This window comes from Pipistrellus hanaki (assembly GCF_964339955.1).
Source record: "Pipistrellus hanaki genome assembly, chromosome: 17".
In the NCBI taxonomy this organism is placed as follows: Eukaryota; Metazoa; Chordata; class Mammalia; order Chiroptera; family Vespertilionidae; genus Pipistrellus; species Pipistrellus hanaki.
Genome location: NC_140519.1, coordinates 9,946,008 through 9,962,426, shown reverse-complemented (window position 1 = coordinate 9,962,426; position 16,419 = coordinate 9,946,008). Strand labels below are relative to the sequence as shown.

Sequence of the window (16,419 nt, the reverse complement as noted above, 5' to 3'; positions counted from 1 at the left end):
ACACAATTGACACAAAAAGGAAAATAATACCGTCAAACGGGTGTTTGAGCAGCAGACTTACCTCCCTTTTGCGTGTTCAACAGGCCGAGGCAGCCACCGGATTTTACCGCAGGAGGAAGCCCCCGATTCACCCCCCACCCCCAAGACCGCACGGCCACAAGCCCTGACCCTCTGATGTTCTTCCCTTTCCTCCCCACAGAAGCCCTCCCAGCCAGGAATCATCAGCCCAGCAACACAGCAAGGCTCTGCAGAGGAGAGATGAAAGCTACATTCCCAAAGAAGCCAATGAAGACGCTTGACCAAGAAACCCTTTCAAGTGTAACATGTCGTAACGTGAAGAGTCACTAGGAAAAACCTATGACACAAAGTTTGAGCTGGGGTGGAGAGAGGAAGGAAGGAAGGAAGGAAGGAAGGAAGGAAGGAAGGAAGGAAGGAAGGAAGGAAGAAAAAAAGAAAGAAAGAAAGGAAGGAAGGAAGGAAAGGAAGGAAGGAAGGAAGGAAGGAAGGAAGGAAGGAAGGAAGAAAGAGAAAGAAAGAAAGAAAGAAAGAAAGAAAGAAAGAAAGAAAGAAAGAAAGAAAGAAAGAAAGAAAGAAAGAAAGAAAGGAAAGAAAGAGAGGAAAGAGAAAGAAAGAAAGAAAAAGAAAGAAAGAAAGAAAGAATTAAACATTGTAGTATAAAGACAAGTAATATGCTAGTCTGGAACTCTGTGAGTCCGTATATACTATTAATTTTGCAGCTGCTGCTGATAAATGACAGATGTGACTATTTAAATGTCAGGCTCGAGGGTGAGGGTATTAACACATTCCGGGTCTCTCACAGGAAGTCCGTCCTAGCACCCGGTGTGACTCTCAGAGGCACCACAGCACATCGTAAGCCAAGAGTCCAGGCAGCTGCCCCTGAAGGAGATTTAATGGATGGGGAACCTCAGCTAGCCAGACCAAACGCACTGGGAGCCGCGGATCACCGGATTTCTCCCGGCCCGAAACGCACAGCGTTCCTAGTCCGTTCTGGGGCCGCAGGAGCACCCCATCACAAGTGCACCCAGAATGACGAGTCTGGTCCCTCACCCAAGGCTCTATTCACCCCGGACACACACAAGTATCAACACTCGGTAAAAATAACGCACACACATATTAGAAAAAAACAGATGTTTACAAAGGAAAGACGTAAAAAGCTCTTTTCTGAAGTAACTAGAAAGTCATCCAGAACATCCCAAGCTACTGATCTGCCTTGCCTGTAGACGTCACCTCGGCCACCTAATGTGGAGAGGACATGGGGCCTGAGACCCCAGCTACGTGGCAGGGATGGATGGAACGTCGGCTGCTTCAGGTCACAGCCTCCATCCTCTCAACCTTCAGGCCCACAGGCCCTGAGAGACCGCACACTGAGTGCCAGTTATTCCCAAGTGCCGGGACCAGAGCGTCCCTCCGCGTCCCACAGGCCAGCCCCGAGGCCCCCGCGTCTTTCTGCCGGGCGCCTGGCCGGGAAGCGCCCCCGCCTCCCAGGGCAGCCTGAGCCCGCGCCCGGCGAGTCCAACGCCAGGAACGTCTCTTCGTGCGGCACGGCCGTCAGCCTGTCAGGCTTCCCTGAAGGTCCGACTGTGCTCACTGGACGTGCCAGCACCTCGGAGTGCATTTCTTAGAAATGTCAAAACCTTGTTCTGTCCTCACCTCTCTTCCACAAACCATTCCACCTCTCCAAGTGCATTTTCTTTTAATTAAAAAAACAAACTGTTTAGGAAAGAGGAACTTTGGGCTTTCTACCTCAAAAGATCCTTGTCCCAAATAAGCGATAATTGTGAGCCACAGAGCAGCCTGAGGGGAGAGCGCGCTGTATGGGCTGAGGCAGCACATTAAAAGGCACGGTGCCAAGAACAGTCTGGACGGAACGTCACCTTCTCAAGTTCAGGAGAGAGCCTGCACTTCAGGTCTTGGTACCACAAGACAAAGTGGATGCAGCGGGAGCTGGCTCCTCAGACTCCCAGTTCTGGGCCCAAGAGCAGAGCTGGGCCCCGGCTCCCACAGCGACTGGTGTGTGGACGGCGAGGGGCAGGGAGGCGGCAGGAGGGCACTGTGACACTCTGCGTTTCCTTCCGAAGCCCCCACCCTCACGAACCCCATGAAAAAGCTCCCCTTCAGCAATGCCTCCTGGCTCCCGGGACAGCCATTTCTAACACTCACGAGGCTTAATAAAGGGTTTCGGAGTTTACAGGCAGGAGAAGATGACGTCGTTTCTGTAATAGTTAGAATAGAACATCTGCATAAAGGCTTTTGTGCATGATCCCAAGAAACGTATAGGCTTCATGCTAAAGTACGGTAGGCATGGCAACTGCCAGATTTTGGAGACTAAGGTGTGGAGAGGGGAAAGTCAAGGACAGCTTTGCAGGGGCCGGGAGTGAACGGAGAGTCTGCCCGAGAACTGAACTCAGTGCAGCCTATCCGCCCCGCCTGCTCTCCGGGCTGTCCCACCGAGGGGGGTCTGCATCGAACGCTCCGCTTCAAAGACAAATCAAGTGCATGCACCTTCCCCCGAAGTGACACGATTAACTACAGAATTCGCAGTTACCTTTCTTTGCTTTCTTCTGCAGTTTCAGTGTATCTGAGGACTTCTTCTTTATCTCTTGACGAGCTTTTTTATATTCTAAGAGGAAGCAGAATAATTGAATCACTTTACCACTTTGCTCAACAGAAAATATTTTTGAACAGCTGCTACTTTCATCACAGGGAGCGTAAACTATGGCGCATAATAAACAGCTTCACCGGAATCCCGTGTGATAAGAACCTCGGGATGATGTTTCAGAGCAGGGGATGTTATTAACATGACAAGACACACCGAGGTCTTTCCCAAAAGTATTCATTCATATCAGCTGCTCAGAGAGACGGCATTTGGGAAATTTTTACTGAAAATGGGAAATTCAGCCTTGCCAGGCATGACTCCTCGGTTGAGCCTCGACTTATGAACCAAAAGCTCATCAAAAGGTTTGATTCTGGTCAGAGCACATAACTGGGGTGTGCAGGAGGCAGCCAATCAATGGTTCTCTCTCATCATTGATGTTCCTATCTCTCTCTCTCTCTCTCTCCCCCTCCCTCCCTCCCCCCCTCCCTCCCTCCTTCTCTGAAACCAATAAAAAGTAAACTTTAAAAAATAATAATATAAAAATAAAAAATTTGCGTTTTCTCAGCTCAAGGATCAGGAAATATTTTCAATGTTATCCACTTTCCTAAGGCCTAAACCTCCTTAAAAAGGACCCACATGGCAAGACGCCGGCCAGATGTTACAGCGCAGGCAAGAGAAGCTCGCACAGCAGCAGAACCAAGCCCACGGGGAAACCGGCAGAGGCCCAGCTGCCTCTCTCACACCAACACAGAGGCCAGACTCTGCAGACACCCAGAGGGCAGCCCACCACGTCCCTCTGGCCCCCACCAACCACCTGCTCTGCCCTCGGTCCACGCCCTCTCCTGGATGCCCCATTTCTGCTGCTGACCTCCACCAGGCCTGGACATCTAAAATAAGTCACCTCCTGCCCGGCCAGCGTGGCTCAGTGGGTGAGTGTTGATCTATGAACCAGGAGGTAACAGTTCAATTCCTGGTCAGGGCACATGCCAGGTTGCAGGCTCGATTCCCTGTGTGGGGCATGCAGGAGGCAGCCGATCCATGATTCTCTCTCATTATTGATATTTCTCTCTCTCTCTCTCTCCCTTTCCCTTCCTCTCTTAAATCAATAAAAATATATTTAAAATAAATAAACAAATAAATACAGGCAGTCCTCGGGTTACGTTGGATTCGACTTATCACTTCGTGGTTATGTCGCCATCTCCAATTTATTTATTTAAAAAAAAGTTCCGTCATTTCAACGTATGTACATATGTGCTTTATGTTTTTTATTATTTATTTACCACAAGTAAAGGTCAGAAATCGTTATCTTTCTTTTAAATGCTTTTTACTGTCTCCCTTCATTGCTGCTGTGTGTGTGCTCCATGTGAGTGAGGTAGGTGCTTATGGAGGTGGATTCCGACTCGGGGCGAAAATCGCGTTACATCGCCGTAGGAATGGAACCTGAGGACCTACTGTAACTAAGTAAGAGAGTCCCCTCGGCACTTCTCTCCTCCACTGCCCCCGTATTCAACCCAGCGCCAAGGACCGGTTTCCTCCCTCATTCCCCATGCGCCCCTTCCCCGCCCGAAGCCCACTGAGCCCACCTTTGAACGCTCTCACAACAGCCTGTCAGCAGCCCTTCCCCAGGAGTGTGCCCTCGGAGCTGCCCACGTGCCTCCCTCAGGCTGTGCCCCTTGGAGACTGTCTCCTGCCCCTTCCACCCGGCCAGCACCCGTCCTCTGGCTCTGGAAGACCTGACAGGGCAGGGTGGCTCTGTCTGGACCACTCTGACCCCAAAGGCGAGCACAGAAGGTGCTGAGTTGGCCATTTCTGGGCAGGAGACCCCATTAGCTCACGCCAGTAAAGGTGTGGTTTTTAAATGAGCTGCCATGTCGTAAGCATGAACCACTGGCTGTTAAGCCTGGCATTACAATTCACTTTTCTTTTTGAAGAGTTGATTTCAGAGAGAGGAAGGAACAAGGAGACAGAAGCATCAATGATGAGAATCATTGATTGGCTGCCTCCTGCATGCCCCCTACTGGGGATCAAGCCCTAAACCTGGGCATATGCCCCGACCTGGAATACAACAGTGACCTCCTGGTTCATAGGTCAACAGCTCAGCCACGAGCCACACCAGCTGGGCTTCCATTCACTCTTAATTCAGGGGATCACAATTCACGCCACAGAGTGACCAGGCTGGCGGCTGCTGGAGACGGTTTGTGCCAAAACTCGAGCACCGGGCCCTGCTGCCGGATCACTTTCGACTCCTCATCTTCCAACCCTGACACACAGGGGCAGAGGGGCCCTTGGGGACACGCGGAAACCCAGCAGCGTCACCAGCTCTCCGGGGATGCTACTCCACAGCGGACAGCGCGCCCGTACCTTTCGCGTGGTCTTTATCCAGCTGGTTGGCCACTTTCTTCCATTCTTCCATCTGCTCTTGGAGTGGGTTTATCAGACAATCGATCAAAGCACTTTTACCAAAAGGGAAAGAAAGGGAGAAATTAAACAGCTATATTTCTGTTGTCAAGACTGAACCCTTGGTTGTCAAAAAACACCCAAACCACCATTAGCTGAAGCAAGACAAGGCGGCATCCTACACCCAAGCTCACATTCAAATCCCTGCCGTGCAGCAAACTTGTTTTCGGGATGCTTCGCACGTGTGAAGCAGTGCACGTGTGACTGACAGAAACGACCTCTCCCCCCATTCTGTGTATGTTTATGTTTATAACAAGCAGCGTTGTGTGCAGTGGGTCTCCCTCTGGCTGCTGTCAAAGGTGATGATCCCTGGGCCTCCCCGCCCAGCTCATGGAACTTTGACGGTGAGGCCCCTCCATGACTATTTTTAAAAAGACCCATGTGGCCCTAACTGGTTTGGCTCAATGGACAGAGCGTCAGCCTGCAGACTGAAAGATTCCGGGTTCTGCCCAAAGGCACATGCCCAGGTTGTGGGCTTGATCCCCAGTAGGGGGCATGCAGGAGGCAGCCAATCAATGGTTCTCTCCTTCTCCCTCCCTCTCTGAAATATATATACATATATATGTATGTATATCCTATATAATAAACACCTACTATGCTAAGTGTTCTACTGTTCATTGGACCATTTGATCAGTGGCTATGATGCAAACTGACCACCAGGTGGCAGATGCTCTGACCAGTAGGTTAGTTTGCTGCTGGGGTCCAACTGATCGGGACTGGTTGAGATGGGCTGGACATGCCCTGGAGCCCTCCCACAGCCCCTCCCGGCCCCGATTGTGCACCAGTGGGGTCTCTCGGGCCTGGCCTGCACCCTCTCGAATCTGGGACCCCATGGGGGATATCAGAGAGCTGGTTTCAGCCCAATCCCTGCAGGCCAAGCCGAGGGACCCCACTGGTGCACAAATCCATGCTCTGGGCCTCTAGTGTGTGTGTGTGTGTGTGTGTGTGTGTGTGTGTGTGTGTGTATGATACCCATGTGATTCTGATGCACATGCAGGATTTCGAGTCATGAATGTGGGCTGAGGGTGGGAGCCTCGAGGACGGGGGTGCAGGTATCTCCAGGGACATTAGCCCGTGGGCACCCGTGGAGAGCAGCTCCCCACACAGAGGAATCACACGAGTCAAGCATATTATCTGTGCAATGGAAGGAAAACCGCCCACCCCCACACGACGGAGCTGCTGTAGAAAAAGCAGACGATGCCCATCAGCTGCTGGAACCGCCTTGGTGGGCACGGCTCAGGAGCTGCTCCCTCGTCACCTCCAGCCGGCAGCGCAGCTCACGCCCTTCTTTTCCCAGGTCTCTGCTCAAACCTTCCTTCTGAACGGGGCGCCCCCTAACTAAGCACCGGCACCAGCAGCGGCCACTCCCCCACCGTGTACTCCTCCCCGTGCCAATGGCCACCGCCTGACGTCACGGCAGGACTATTCACCACAGGGCCCCATGCCCCGGAGGCGGTGCCCAGCACGCAGCAGCTGCTCAGTACACAGCAGCTGCTCAGTACACAGTGGCAGTGGAAGCGGCATCTCCTCATCTCTAAAACAGGGCGAGGCACCCCAGCACCGGCCCAGACTAAAACGACTGTCATGAGAGGAGGCACCGTGCGGTGTGGGGAGCTCTCTCTAGGGGCGGGGCCGGAGGGAGAGAAGCTGGGCCTCATCACCTGCTGCCCCTCGGCTCCCTGCTGTGCACGCGGGAACCTCAGAAAGGCCATCCCCACCGCACAGGGGCTGAGGTCCTAGCGGAGGTCACAGCCGGCCGCGCCCCCGAGCACGTGGCCGCAGTGCTTCCCGCTGTGTCCTGTGGCCTCCGGGGGGCCCTGCCACGGGCCAGGGCCATCCCGCCTCAGCGGCCCCTCTGAGAAGGGTGCGCCGCACAGAGCGGACCCGGGCAGACCCGCGGAGTCCTGCTGCTGTGCCCGGGAGAGTGTCCGTTCCCATCGGAACACCGGTGGGCCCACGTCCCCATGCCAGTGCTGCCATTCCTGCCGCTCGGGAGGCCGCAGACAGACAGAGGCGGATGGCGTGAGGGGCTCGGAGCTCCCGCTCCGCTCAGCGGGGCGTCAGGAGGCAGTACGCAGCGCACGGCAGGCAGCCTCCCTCCCCAGCGCCAGCTCCTCTTCAAAACACTCCTGGGGAGCGGGTCGGGGCTCCTCCCCGACAGAGGGGGTGAGGGGAGACACACGGGAACAGAGCCGACCCGACAGGGACCTGGGCCTCTGGCCGACCAGGGCCTGGCTCAGCAGATGCCCAGCGAGCCCGTGTTCGAGCAGCGAGCAGAGTGCTGGGCTGTGATGGGCCGTGATGGGCTGTGATGGGCGACGGGCTGGGGAGGCTGACATGCCACGGGGAAACCAGCGCTGCTGACGGCCAGTCCTGCCACGTCACACCACCTCCTGAACCCCGACTCGCAGCTGGGGGGACCGGAAGAGGGGGACTGGGCTCCTCACCTCGAAAACTGCCTCAGCTTGGCCTCGATGCTCCGGTGCCGCATGCACATCCGGGTGAGGGCGGAGCCGATCTCCCGGGTCCCGCCTGGAAGAGAAGAGGCAGCGCTGAGCACGGAGGTGGTCCAAGGGAAGGATTTACAAACCAGCGAGTGCCCATCGCGTCGTGAAAGCCACGCCGCCGCCGTTCCGACCTCTCGCCCTGCAGGTGTGTGCCCACGCTCACGCACACCTGTACACATGTATGTACGGTGACCTCGTTTACCCAATCACCAAACAGAAGTTAGCTTTCCTGTATCCGATACCCTCGAATGTCTTCTATTCTGGCTTTTTAAAATGGTGAGTGTGATCCAGAAATTGATTTTAACCGCCCACTAATACATCAATGACCTGCAGTTTGAAAAAACACTTCCCCAGGAAGATGACCAAAATAGCATCCGATAGGTAGGGGAAAGCTGCAGTTCCTTTTCCCTCTTCTGGCAAAAATAACCCTGCGAGCATTCTTTAGGACGGCTCCTGAGGCCACGCAGGATAATTGTTTCAAGACACACGCGAGGATTTCAGAGAGCAGCGAGGCTAAACACAATGAAGCGACAGAGCGCTTTTAATGGGTGTGGGTGACACCCGTGCAGGAGGCCCTCCCGCGAGGCACATGTGGAGAGCTGGATTTTCCCGAAATTCCTGTCATGCTCCCCCTTCGGCGCACCCTTCTCTGAGACTGCCCCCGCGGGCCCCTGCCTCCCCGTCTCGGAAACAGGGCCTGAATCAGCACCCGCCTGGGCGTGGGGGAGGGAGGCGCAAACGGCAGCCGCAGATGGTAATTCTGCACCGGCACGGAAAAGCACAATTAATTATAAACGGCACGAAAACACTGGGGCCCGGGAGATCCGGGGGGGAATGTCAAATAAAGCGCTATTTTTAGCGGACGAGGCTGTCCAGGGGAAGCCGCAGGAATCCGAGGCAGGTTCAGCCAAGTCACATCATCGGGGGAAAACGCCCCCCCTTATTAGTGCTCCTCACATGGTTACAGGTTGTCTGTCCCCTCCCACCTCTAGAAATACCTCCTTGCTGCTCCCATGCCAACTATTTTCCATCTTATCTGGCCAAACAAACAGGTTTCCAGAAGAAAAAAATATGTGAGTCATAACAGTGGTAGTATATATTAATATTCCTATACATGGAAAGAGAAACCTTCTAAGCAATTCTCTAACACAGGGTTTCCCCACCTGACCACGGGCGAATGGGCCGGGGGCAGTCCTGGGCATGGAAGCGTGTTCAGCAGAAGCCCTGGCCTCTGTCTACAAAGGTCAGCAGCAACCCCCCAATCGGGGGCACCCGGAAATGTGTTCCTCGGGGAATAAGAACATCCCGGCAAGTTGAGGCGCACAGCTGTAAATCAACCAGACCGAGAACTAAATGCCACCAGAGGCCGAAACTGGTTTGGCTCAGTGGACAGAGCCAAGGGTCCCGGGTTCGAGTCCGGTCAAGGGCATGCATGTACTTTGTTGCGGGCACATCCCCGGTGGGGGGTGTGCAGGAGGCGGCCGATCGATGTTTCTCTCTCATCGATGTTTCTGACTTTCTATCCCTCTCCCTTCCTCTCTGTAAAAAAAAAATCAATAAAATATATTTAAATAAATAAATAAGTAAATAAATAAATAAATGCCACCAGAGGCTGTTCAAACGGCTAGAAGTCTGGCAATGCTGCCCTCTGGCTCCAGGCACCTGCAGCCACGCTCAGGCATTAAGTTACCGCCGCCTCAGTGGCACCTTCTAAGGCAGCTCAGGCCTCTCCATCCGCAGACACCAGCAGAGGGCGCTGTTTTCACGCCCAGCAGCTTGCCTTGAGGTTCTCTTAAGCTTTTATTGCTCAAAAGCAAGGAACACTTCATCCCCAGGGAAATATCTCCTATGTTTCGTGGGCCTTCATTTGATTAAAAGTTAATAACCTGGCGATGCAAGGAAATTGGCTCACTCGCTCGCTGCTGGTGAACTAGTACTTTTCCGGGAGAAATTTGGCAACATCTATCAAGAAAAGCCTTAAAAACACACTCACCCCTCCCTCCCGGGCCCAGCAATTCTAGCCTGAGAAATTGGACCTGGGGAGATAATTAAGGATGAGAGCAAATCCTTACTCATGAGACGAGTCACCAAAATGCTGTTTACATCAGTAAGAAGTGAAAACAAAGTCCCATTACAGGCAGCGGGTTAAGTAGACCGTACAACACCTCCGCGCCGGGTCTGCATGCTGCAGAGCAAAGTGCGAGGGCCCGGGAAGGTGAGTCATCTGCAGAGCGCAGTCCGTGCAGGGCCCTGGGACACTCGAACTGTGCAGTCCTTGCAATCTCCCAGTTGTACAGGGATTGTCACCTTTCCCACTGCACAGGCAGGAAAAGGCCCTGTGTAATTTGTTTACGCTCGCACTGCTAGAGAGTGGGTCCTGACGCAGGCTGGCCAGCAGAGTCCGTGCACGGAACCACTCAGCATTCCCACACTTGTTACACACAGACAAGGGCGATGGGAAGGGGCAGAGCCGAGAGCCTAGAGGACGCTGCTAACTTAAGTACCTACACACTTCAGCCAGGCTCTCAAATTGTGGTTCTTTTTCAAAACTATATATTTTTATTGATTTCCAAAAGGAAGGGAAAGGGAGAGAGAGATATATCAATGATAAGAATCATTATCAGCTGCCTCCTGCACGCCCCCTACTGGGAATTGAGCCTGCAACCTGGACATGTGCCCTAATCAGGGATCGAACCATAACCTGACACTCAACCATGGAGTCATACCGGCAAGGCTCAAATTGTGGTTCTTGAGCCTAAAACTGTCCAATGGCACCAAGGGACTTGAGCTCCCATCCTTGCTGAGCTAACACAAGGTAAGTCATGGAAACCGCTTCCGTTTCCCCAGGGCAGAATTCCACTGTTGGAAAAGATCCCCCGGAAGCCGCTCCCTCCTCCCAGGTCTCCGCTCCATGATTTCTGTTCCCGTCCCAGATGTTTCCCATAGATGGCCGCCGGCTATTGACCATCCCCAGGAAAGCCCACGGCTTCTCAGAACCGGCCGTTTCCAAACAGCTGTGTGCGCCCCACCTCCGTGCCCCTGCCGCCCCGGCCGCCCCGAGGGAGGAGAGGGAGGAGTAGATGAAGAACCACCAGGAAAACGCCCGAGCAGCTGTGCCTCGGTCCAGCGTCCAGCTGGGCGAAGGGCAGGCCACGGCAGATGGCATCCTCCACGGACCCCGAGACCCATCCCTTCGCACGACTGCTGATCCGGGCAGCATGGGGCACCCTAAAAATAGCTCCCTCGGCGGCTGTGCCGAGCCACGTCCCACGTTCTCCCTGACCCTCGCTGAAACCTAAAACACAAATCAGCAGGTTTGAAAGGCTGCGGAGAGAACCGGCGGCAGCGACAAAGGCAGAGGGCCATCTGGGAGAGGCCGCTTTGCCGGGGAGAGTATTTATGGAAACCCAAGGGCAGGCGGAGAGGCGCCCCGCACGGCGGGTGAGGACACGGCCGCACTGTTCTGCTCACGCTGCACCGAGCACGCGGAGCGGAGGAACCAGCGTGTGTCACGCTAAGAGCAAAGCTCCAGGTGCCTTTTGTCTAATCCATAAATGTTTGTATGCCTTCTCTGGGCACGCTCTAGAAGACTCCAAATCAATAAAAAGAAATATGGGATTCTTATTATGTTAGACGAGGCCTGTACTGATTCAAAGTCAGCGTAGAGCCGTGGTCGGCAAACCGCAGCTCGAGAGCCACATGTGGCTCTTTGGCCCCTTGAGTGTGGCTCTTCCACAAAATAACATGCCCTGGGCGAGTCTATTTTGAAGAAGTGGCGTTAGAAGAAGTTTTAAGTTTAAAAAATGTGGCTCTCAAAAGAAATTTCCATCGTTGATGGACACTGGCCTGGAGAAATAAGGGTGCATCCGTTTCTCGTGCTGCTGTAGGAAATGACCACCACCTCCGTGGCTCACAGAAGCACACAGTCATTATCTGACGGTGCTGGCCAAATCCCGCTCTCCCGCTCACCAGGCCAACATCACGCTGCTGGACAGGCTCCTTCCGCCCGGAGGCTCCAGGGCGAGTCCGTGTCCTGGCCTCCTCCCGCGGCTGGAGGCCGCCCACATTCCTTGGCTAGTGGCCCCTTCCTCCACCTTCAACGCCAGGGTGCAGCATCTTTTCCCTTCTCTTAGCCTCTGCTTCTGCCCTCACGTCTTCTCCCTCTGACTCCGGTCCTCCTTCTCCTTCTTAGGAGAACCCTTGTGATTGCACGGGACCCATCAGGATAATCTCCCCAACGCAAGATCCTTCACTGACCCGCATCTGCCAAGTTCCTTCGCCGTGTGAGGCAACATACTCACAGGTCTCGGGGATGGGGACGTGGACATCGTTGGAGACCATTTTTTGGCCTACCAAAGACGAGGGAAAGTTGCTCACTTGGAGAGTCCAGGAGGCACTGTGGTGGAAACTCCAGTGTCCATGCATCCTCGGACAGTGCTTTAATTCCATTCCCTTTCCCACCCCGTGGTCAGGGACAGGACAAAGAGGGAGACAGTTTTAGGGGAGGCCTCTGGGGGAACATTTCCCTGGTCTTAAGAGAGCCCCCAGAGGGTGTGAACAGGAAGCAGGCTGCCCAGATGCTGCGGTCGGCCATCCTACGGCCATGGGACGCCTGCTTTGGGGTGAGGCTCCGCCTACGGACGGGACAGGAGACAGAAAGAGCCGGGGTCCCGGGGACCTTGTGAGCTGCCAGATTAACTCCCCAGAGCTTGCTCTCCCCCCTGGCCTGGGCTCCTGTTTTGCAAGAATGGACATTCCCTTCTTTCCAAAGCCACTTTGCCTTGGTTCTGTTTCTCGCCAGTTCAGAGAGGAAGCAGGGAGGGTGCAATGACCGCCAGGCTTCCTCCTGGCACCAGGGGTCACGCCGTCACTAAAAGCAATGTAAGCACAGCCCGGCTGCTGAGGGATGCACAGACACTTTACAGCAAACCTCTCCGACTTTATCCCATAACAAGCAAAAGTTTTATTTAAAAAAAAAAGTACAAAACCAGAGTCTGAGCTCTGAACAGGACGAGGTGCAGAGGAGACAGACAGTCGGGGGAGAGAAAGAAGTAAAAGCCCAGAGGCCAGCCAGCCGATGGAAGTGTGGCTGCCGGGCAGGGACTCTGTACATGAACACACGTTTCCTAAGTGTGTTAGGTTCCCAGGGCTGTGACACGTCCTCCAAACCAGATGGCTGACAACCACCAGCCGATGGTCTCTCAGCCCCGGGCAGGAGAGGGGCACACACTCTGAAGTCAAGGTGTCAGCAGGGCCGAGCGCCTCAGACGCACAAGAAAAGTCCTCCTGCCTCTCCCTCCCTCACTCCACGATGACTGGTGACCGGCACTCCTGGGCTCAGACACAGGGCTCCGCCTCCACAGGGAGGGAGCCCTCCCATGTCTGTCTTCCCAGGAGAGGTGTCCGAGTCCACATTCCTCTCCCCTTGTAACAACACAGACACAGCCGCACTGATTAGCCCCCCCCCCCCCCCCCCAATGACCTCGTCTTCAAGTGATTACTTCTACAAAGACCTTACGTCCAGGTGAGGTCACATTCACAGGTACCAGGGGTTAGAATTTTAAACATCCTTTTTGGGGAACACAATGTACCCCCCAAAAAGCATCCATCTATTATGTAGCAAAGGTTAGGGTGGTTCTGAAGGTGATGAGGACAAGGGCCTGGCGGGGTGCCTAGTAACGGTGCAGGGACCACAGGCTTTGCAGCAGCCCCAGGAGGAAGGCCTTACGGTCCTCACGTTGCACACGGAAAAACCTGCGGAGGGCCACAGGGCCCGGAGGGGGAGAGCTAAGGCCCCAGGCCTGACTTTACAGACACCAAAAGGCTCTCTTCCTCCGTGACAAGCTGGAGACGTTACCGACCAAGGACAGAGAGGCCGTGAACTTGGCAGACAAAATACAGACCATTGAGCAAGTGGTGGGAGGGGCATCAGAAGAGCAGAGCCCCCCCAAGTCTGACATGGCTACACCCTGCACAGACTGCCACGGGCCACAGCGCTTTGCAGAGGGAGGAAGGGGGGGCAGTGGCATCCAGCAGGTGGCACTGTCCCCTCCCTCCACGTGCCTCAGGTGCAGGAGGCTCCATCTCCCACATGGCGGGGACTAATGGACAGGCCCTCGTGGTCCGCAACATACAGGTGGCGAGTAGGGACAGGGAAGCCGATGTGTCTGGCCCAGCGTCTGCGCGGGGGTGAGGGGGCTGGAGGAAGTGCCTGGGCGGAAGCACATGGCCACCGTCAGTCCCTGCAGGCCCTGGGTGGGCTGATATTGTGGGAAGGCTCTTTAGGAGTCAGCCAGGAGCGGGCCAGGAGCGTGCTCTCTGCAGCCCCTGGAGGAGCCGGTCCGAAGGGGCAGGACAGCCAAAACCGGTTTGGCTCAGTGGTAGAGCGTTGGCCTGAGGACTGAAAAGTCCCAGGTTCGATTCTGGTCAAGGGCATGTACCTTGGTTGCGGGCACATCCCCAGTAGAAGTGTGCAAGAAGCAGCTGGCGACTTCACTCCGGCCACCAGCCAGCAATGCCCTGGCAGCCCCCAACGTGGCTTTGGAGACTGGGACGTGGGCACGAACCAAGAGCCACACAAACCTAAGCCCAGAGGTGCTCGCTCCTCGCTGCACACGGAGGCACAAAACAGCTACCGGCCCGGCTCGGTCACACGCTTAAAAGGTCTGAGAGGAGCCCGTGTGCGGTCCCCGGGCATGTGACTACTGATCATATCAACTGTGATATGTCGGAACCTCGTGCCACCAGCCTCCTCCGAGCAAAGACCCGCAGGCTCCTATGGCGCCCGGCGTGGGGCGGCATCGCGGACACGCAGGCCCTGCCGTGGGAGCGTCCCTCCTCCCTCCCCAGCCCTGCCCTGGGAGAGCCAGGAGTCCTGACACATCAGGGTCTTTTCACCTTGAGGCCGGCTGGAGGGCGGCCCGCGTGCGGCCGCACAGAACCCGCCTCAGCGTGCATCAGCCGCCACCCCGGCCGGGCCATCTGCCGCCCGGGGACGCCTGCAGCCGGCGCGCCACACGGCTAGCACATGCCAGCGTCACGCCTGAGCAGGGAGCCCGCGCCCTCCTCCCGCAATCTCACTGGCGTGTTTCAGGAAGCTTTCATTTATTTATTTTTAATATGTTTTTATTGACTTCAGAGAGAAAGGGAGAGGGAGAGACAGAAACGTCAATGATGAGAGAGAACGGTTGATTAGCTGATCCCCTCCTTCCCCCCGCATGCCCCACACTGGAGACTGAGCCCACAACCCAGGCAGGTGCCCTGACCGGGAACGGAACCATGGCTTCCTGGTTCACAGGTAAACGCTCCAGCACTGAGTCCCGTCGGCCGGGCAGGATGCTCTTATTTTACAGCTTTAAGGTACGGGGTGTCAGACGGGAGCGTGGACGTGTCTCAGGGGGGCAGCCTGCGTTCCAACGAGGAAGGAGGGAGCTCCGTTCTTATCCCTCAGAACGCCGAGCTGTGATGCCCCCGCAACAAAGACCTGTTCCGAGGGGCCGGGTCCTAAGGCCCCGAGGGGACCACCCGAGCCAGCCCTACAGGGGAGGGGGCCCGTGAGGACCGCCTGGCGCACCAGCAGGGCACCAGCTGGGCCTCAGCCGGAGGGGCGCGCCTGCAGGGGGCGCAATGATGTGGCTCCTCCAGCTGACCGCAGGCTGGATGAAACCACCTCCTTCCTTCCTCCTGTAAGAAAAGGGGTCTCACGGCACCGAGATGCCGGAGGAGACGGAGACTTCCTTACTCAGCAAACACGGAAGAAACGTGACGACGGGGCCGTTGCCATGCTGTGGATGGAGGAGACTGTCCCCGTGCTCGCGGAAGGGACATCTAGTCTGAACCGGGAGGCAGTGGACTCCCGGGGTGACCGCCCAGCTGGAAGGAGCTCGGAACTCTCAGGCCACCGCCCAGCAGGTCCTTGCTGCGTGGGATGACCTCTCTCCGCCCGCGCTCCTGTCACTTCTCCCGCTCAGGGAGGGGCAGCCTTCTCTCCGCCGCGTCCCCGTCCCCGAGGCAGCTGGCTCCCATCAGGGCACTGTCGTCTCATTAAAGGTCAGAGAAGGCGCTCGGGATATTAAGAACATCACATGAACATGTGTGTTTATTCTGGCTTAATTGGCATTTTATTTTTATCCTTGGGCACGGGGAGATGGACAACTGGGAGAAGGCGGCATCATAGGATGCCCTACATTTGTTTAACAACATGGAGGGAAGAGAGAGATGGAGGGAGGGAGGGAAGGAGGGAGGAAGTGATTGAGAGAAAGAGAGAAAGAAAGAAAGAGAGAGAGAGAGAGAGAGAGAGAGAGAGAGAGAAGGGCTCCTAGTATTACGAGTTACCAGACAGAGATCACCTACCATTCACACCAGCCACAAAACCTCTCGGCACTCGGTGGAGACCCTGGTCCCACTAAAATCAGTGAACAGCATCCAAATGCCTTATGTTAGCCTCGACAATGGCTTCTAACTACCCAAACACGCTTGGACGAGCTATTCAGATCACCCACGTGTTCTTGCAACAAAGACGCGATTTAGCTTCACGGAAGCTGACAGGGTGGGGATCAGGAGACATATATTAAACAGTGGAAGGATCTGTCTCTTCATCCTCATGGGGTTTCACTGGACAAAATGAAAAAAAACTTGAAACAGTTTCAAAAATAACCCCTCAGAGCTTCCAACGAAGGAAGTGCAACTTCCCTCCGGCTGCAGTGCCGTCCCCGCAGCCCGCCCCAGTGTCGCAGGAAGAGAGAAGCACGTGCAGTTTCCTGTCCACAAAGCCGTGCTCCGGGGTGAGGCCGAGGCGGGCGGGGCAGCCAATACTGCCAGCTCAGCAAGCGCTGGAAA

At 55.4% G+C, this 16,419-nt stretch overlaps 1 protein-coding gene across 21 annotated transcripts in view; it reads right to left on the bottom strand.

The window, feature by feature from the left end:
* The window catches only part of MTSS1 (MTSS I-BAR domain containing 1), a 125,674-nt gene that overhangs the window by 21,239 nt on the left and 88,016 nt on the right, over positions 1–16,419 (bottom strand). For all 21 annotated transcript variants that reach the window (XM_084864841.1, XM_084864856.1, XM_084864855.1 and 18 more), the window contains exons 4-6: positions 7,522–7,606; positions 4,979–5,070; positions 2,567–2,641 (exon numbers count right to left, since the gene is read on the bottom strand). In XM_084864841.1, coding sequence (XP_084720967.1) covers positions 2,567–2,641; positions 4,979–5,070; positions 7,522–7,606 — 252 coding nt within the window. The remainder of the gene's footprint in view (positions 1–2,566; positions 2,642–4,978; positions 5,071–7,521; positions 7,607–16,419) is intronic.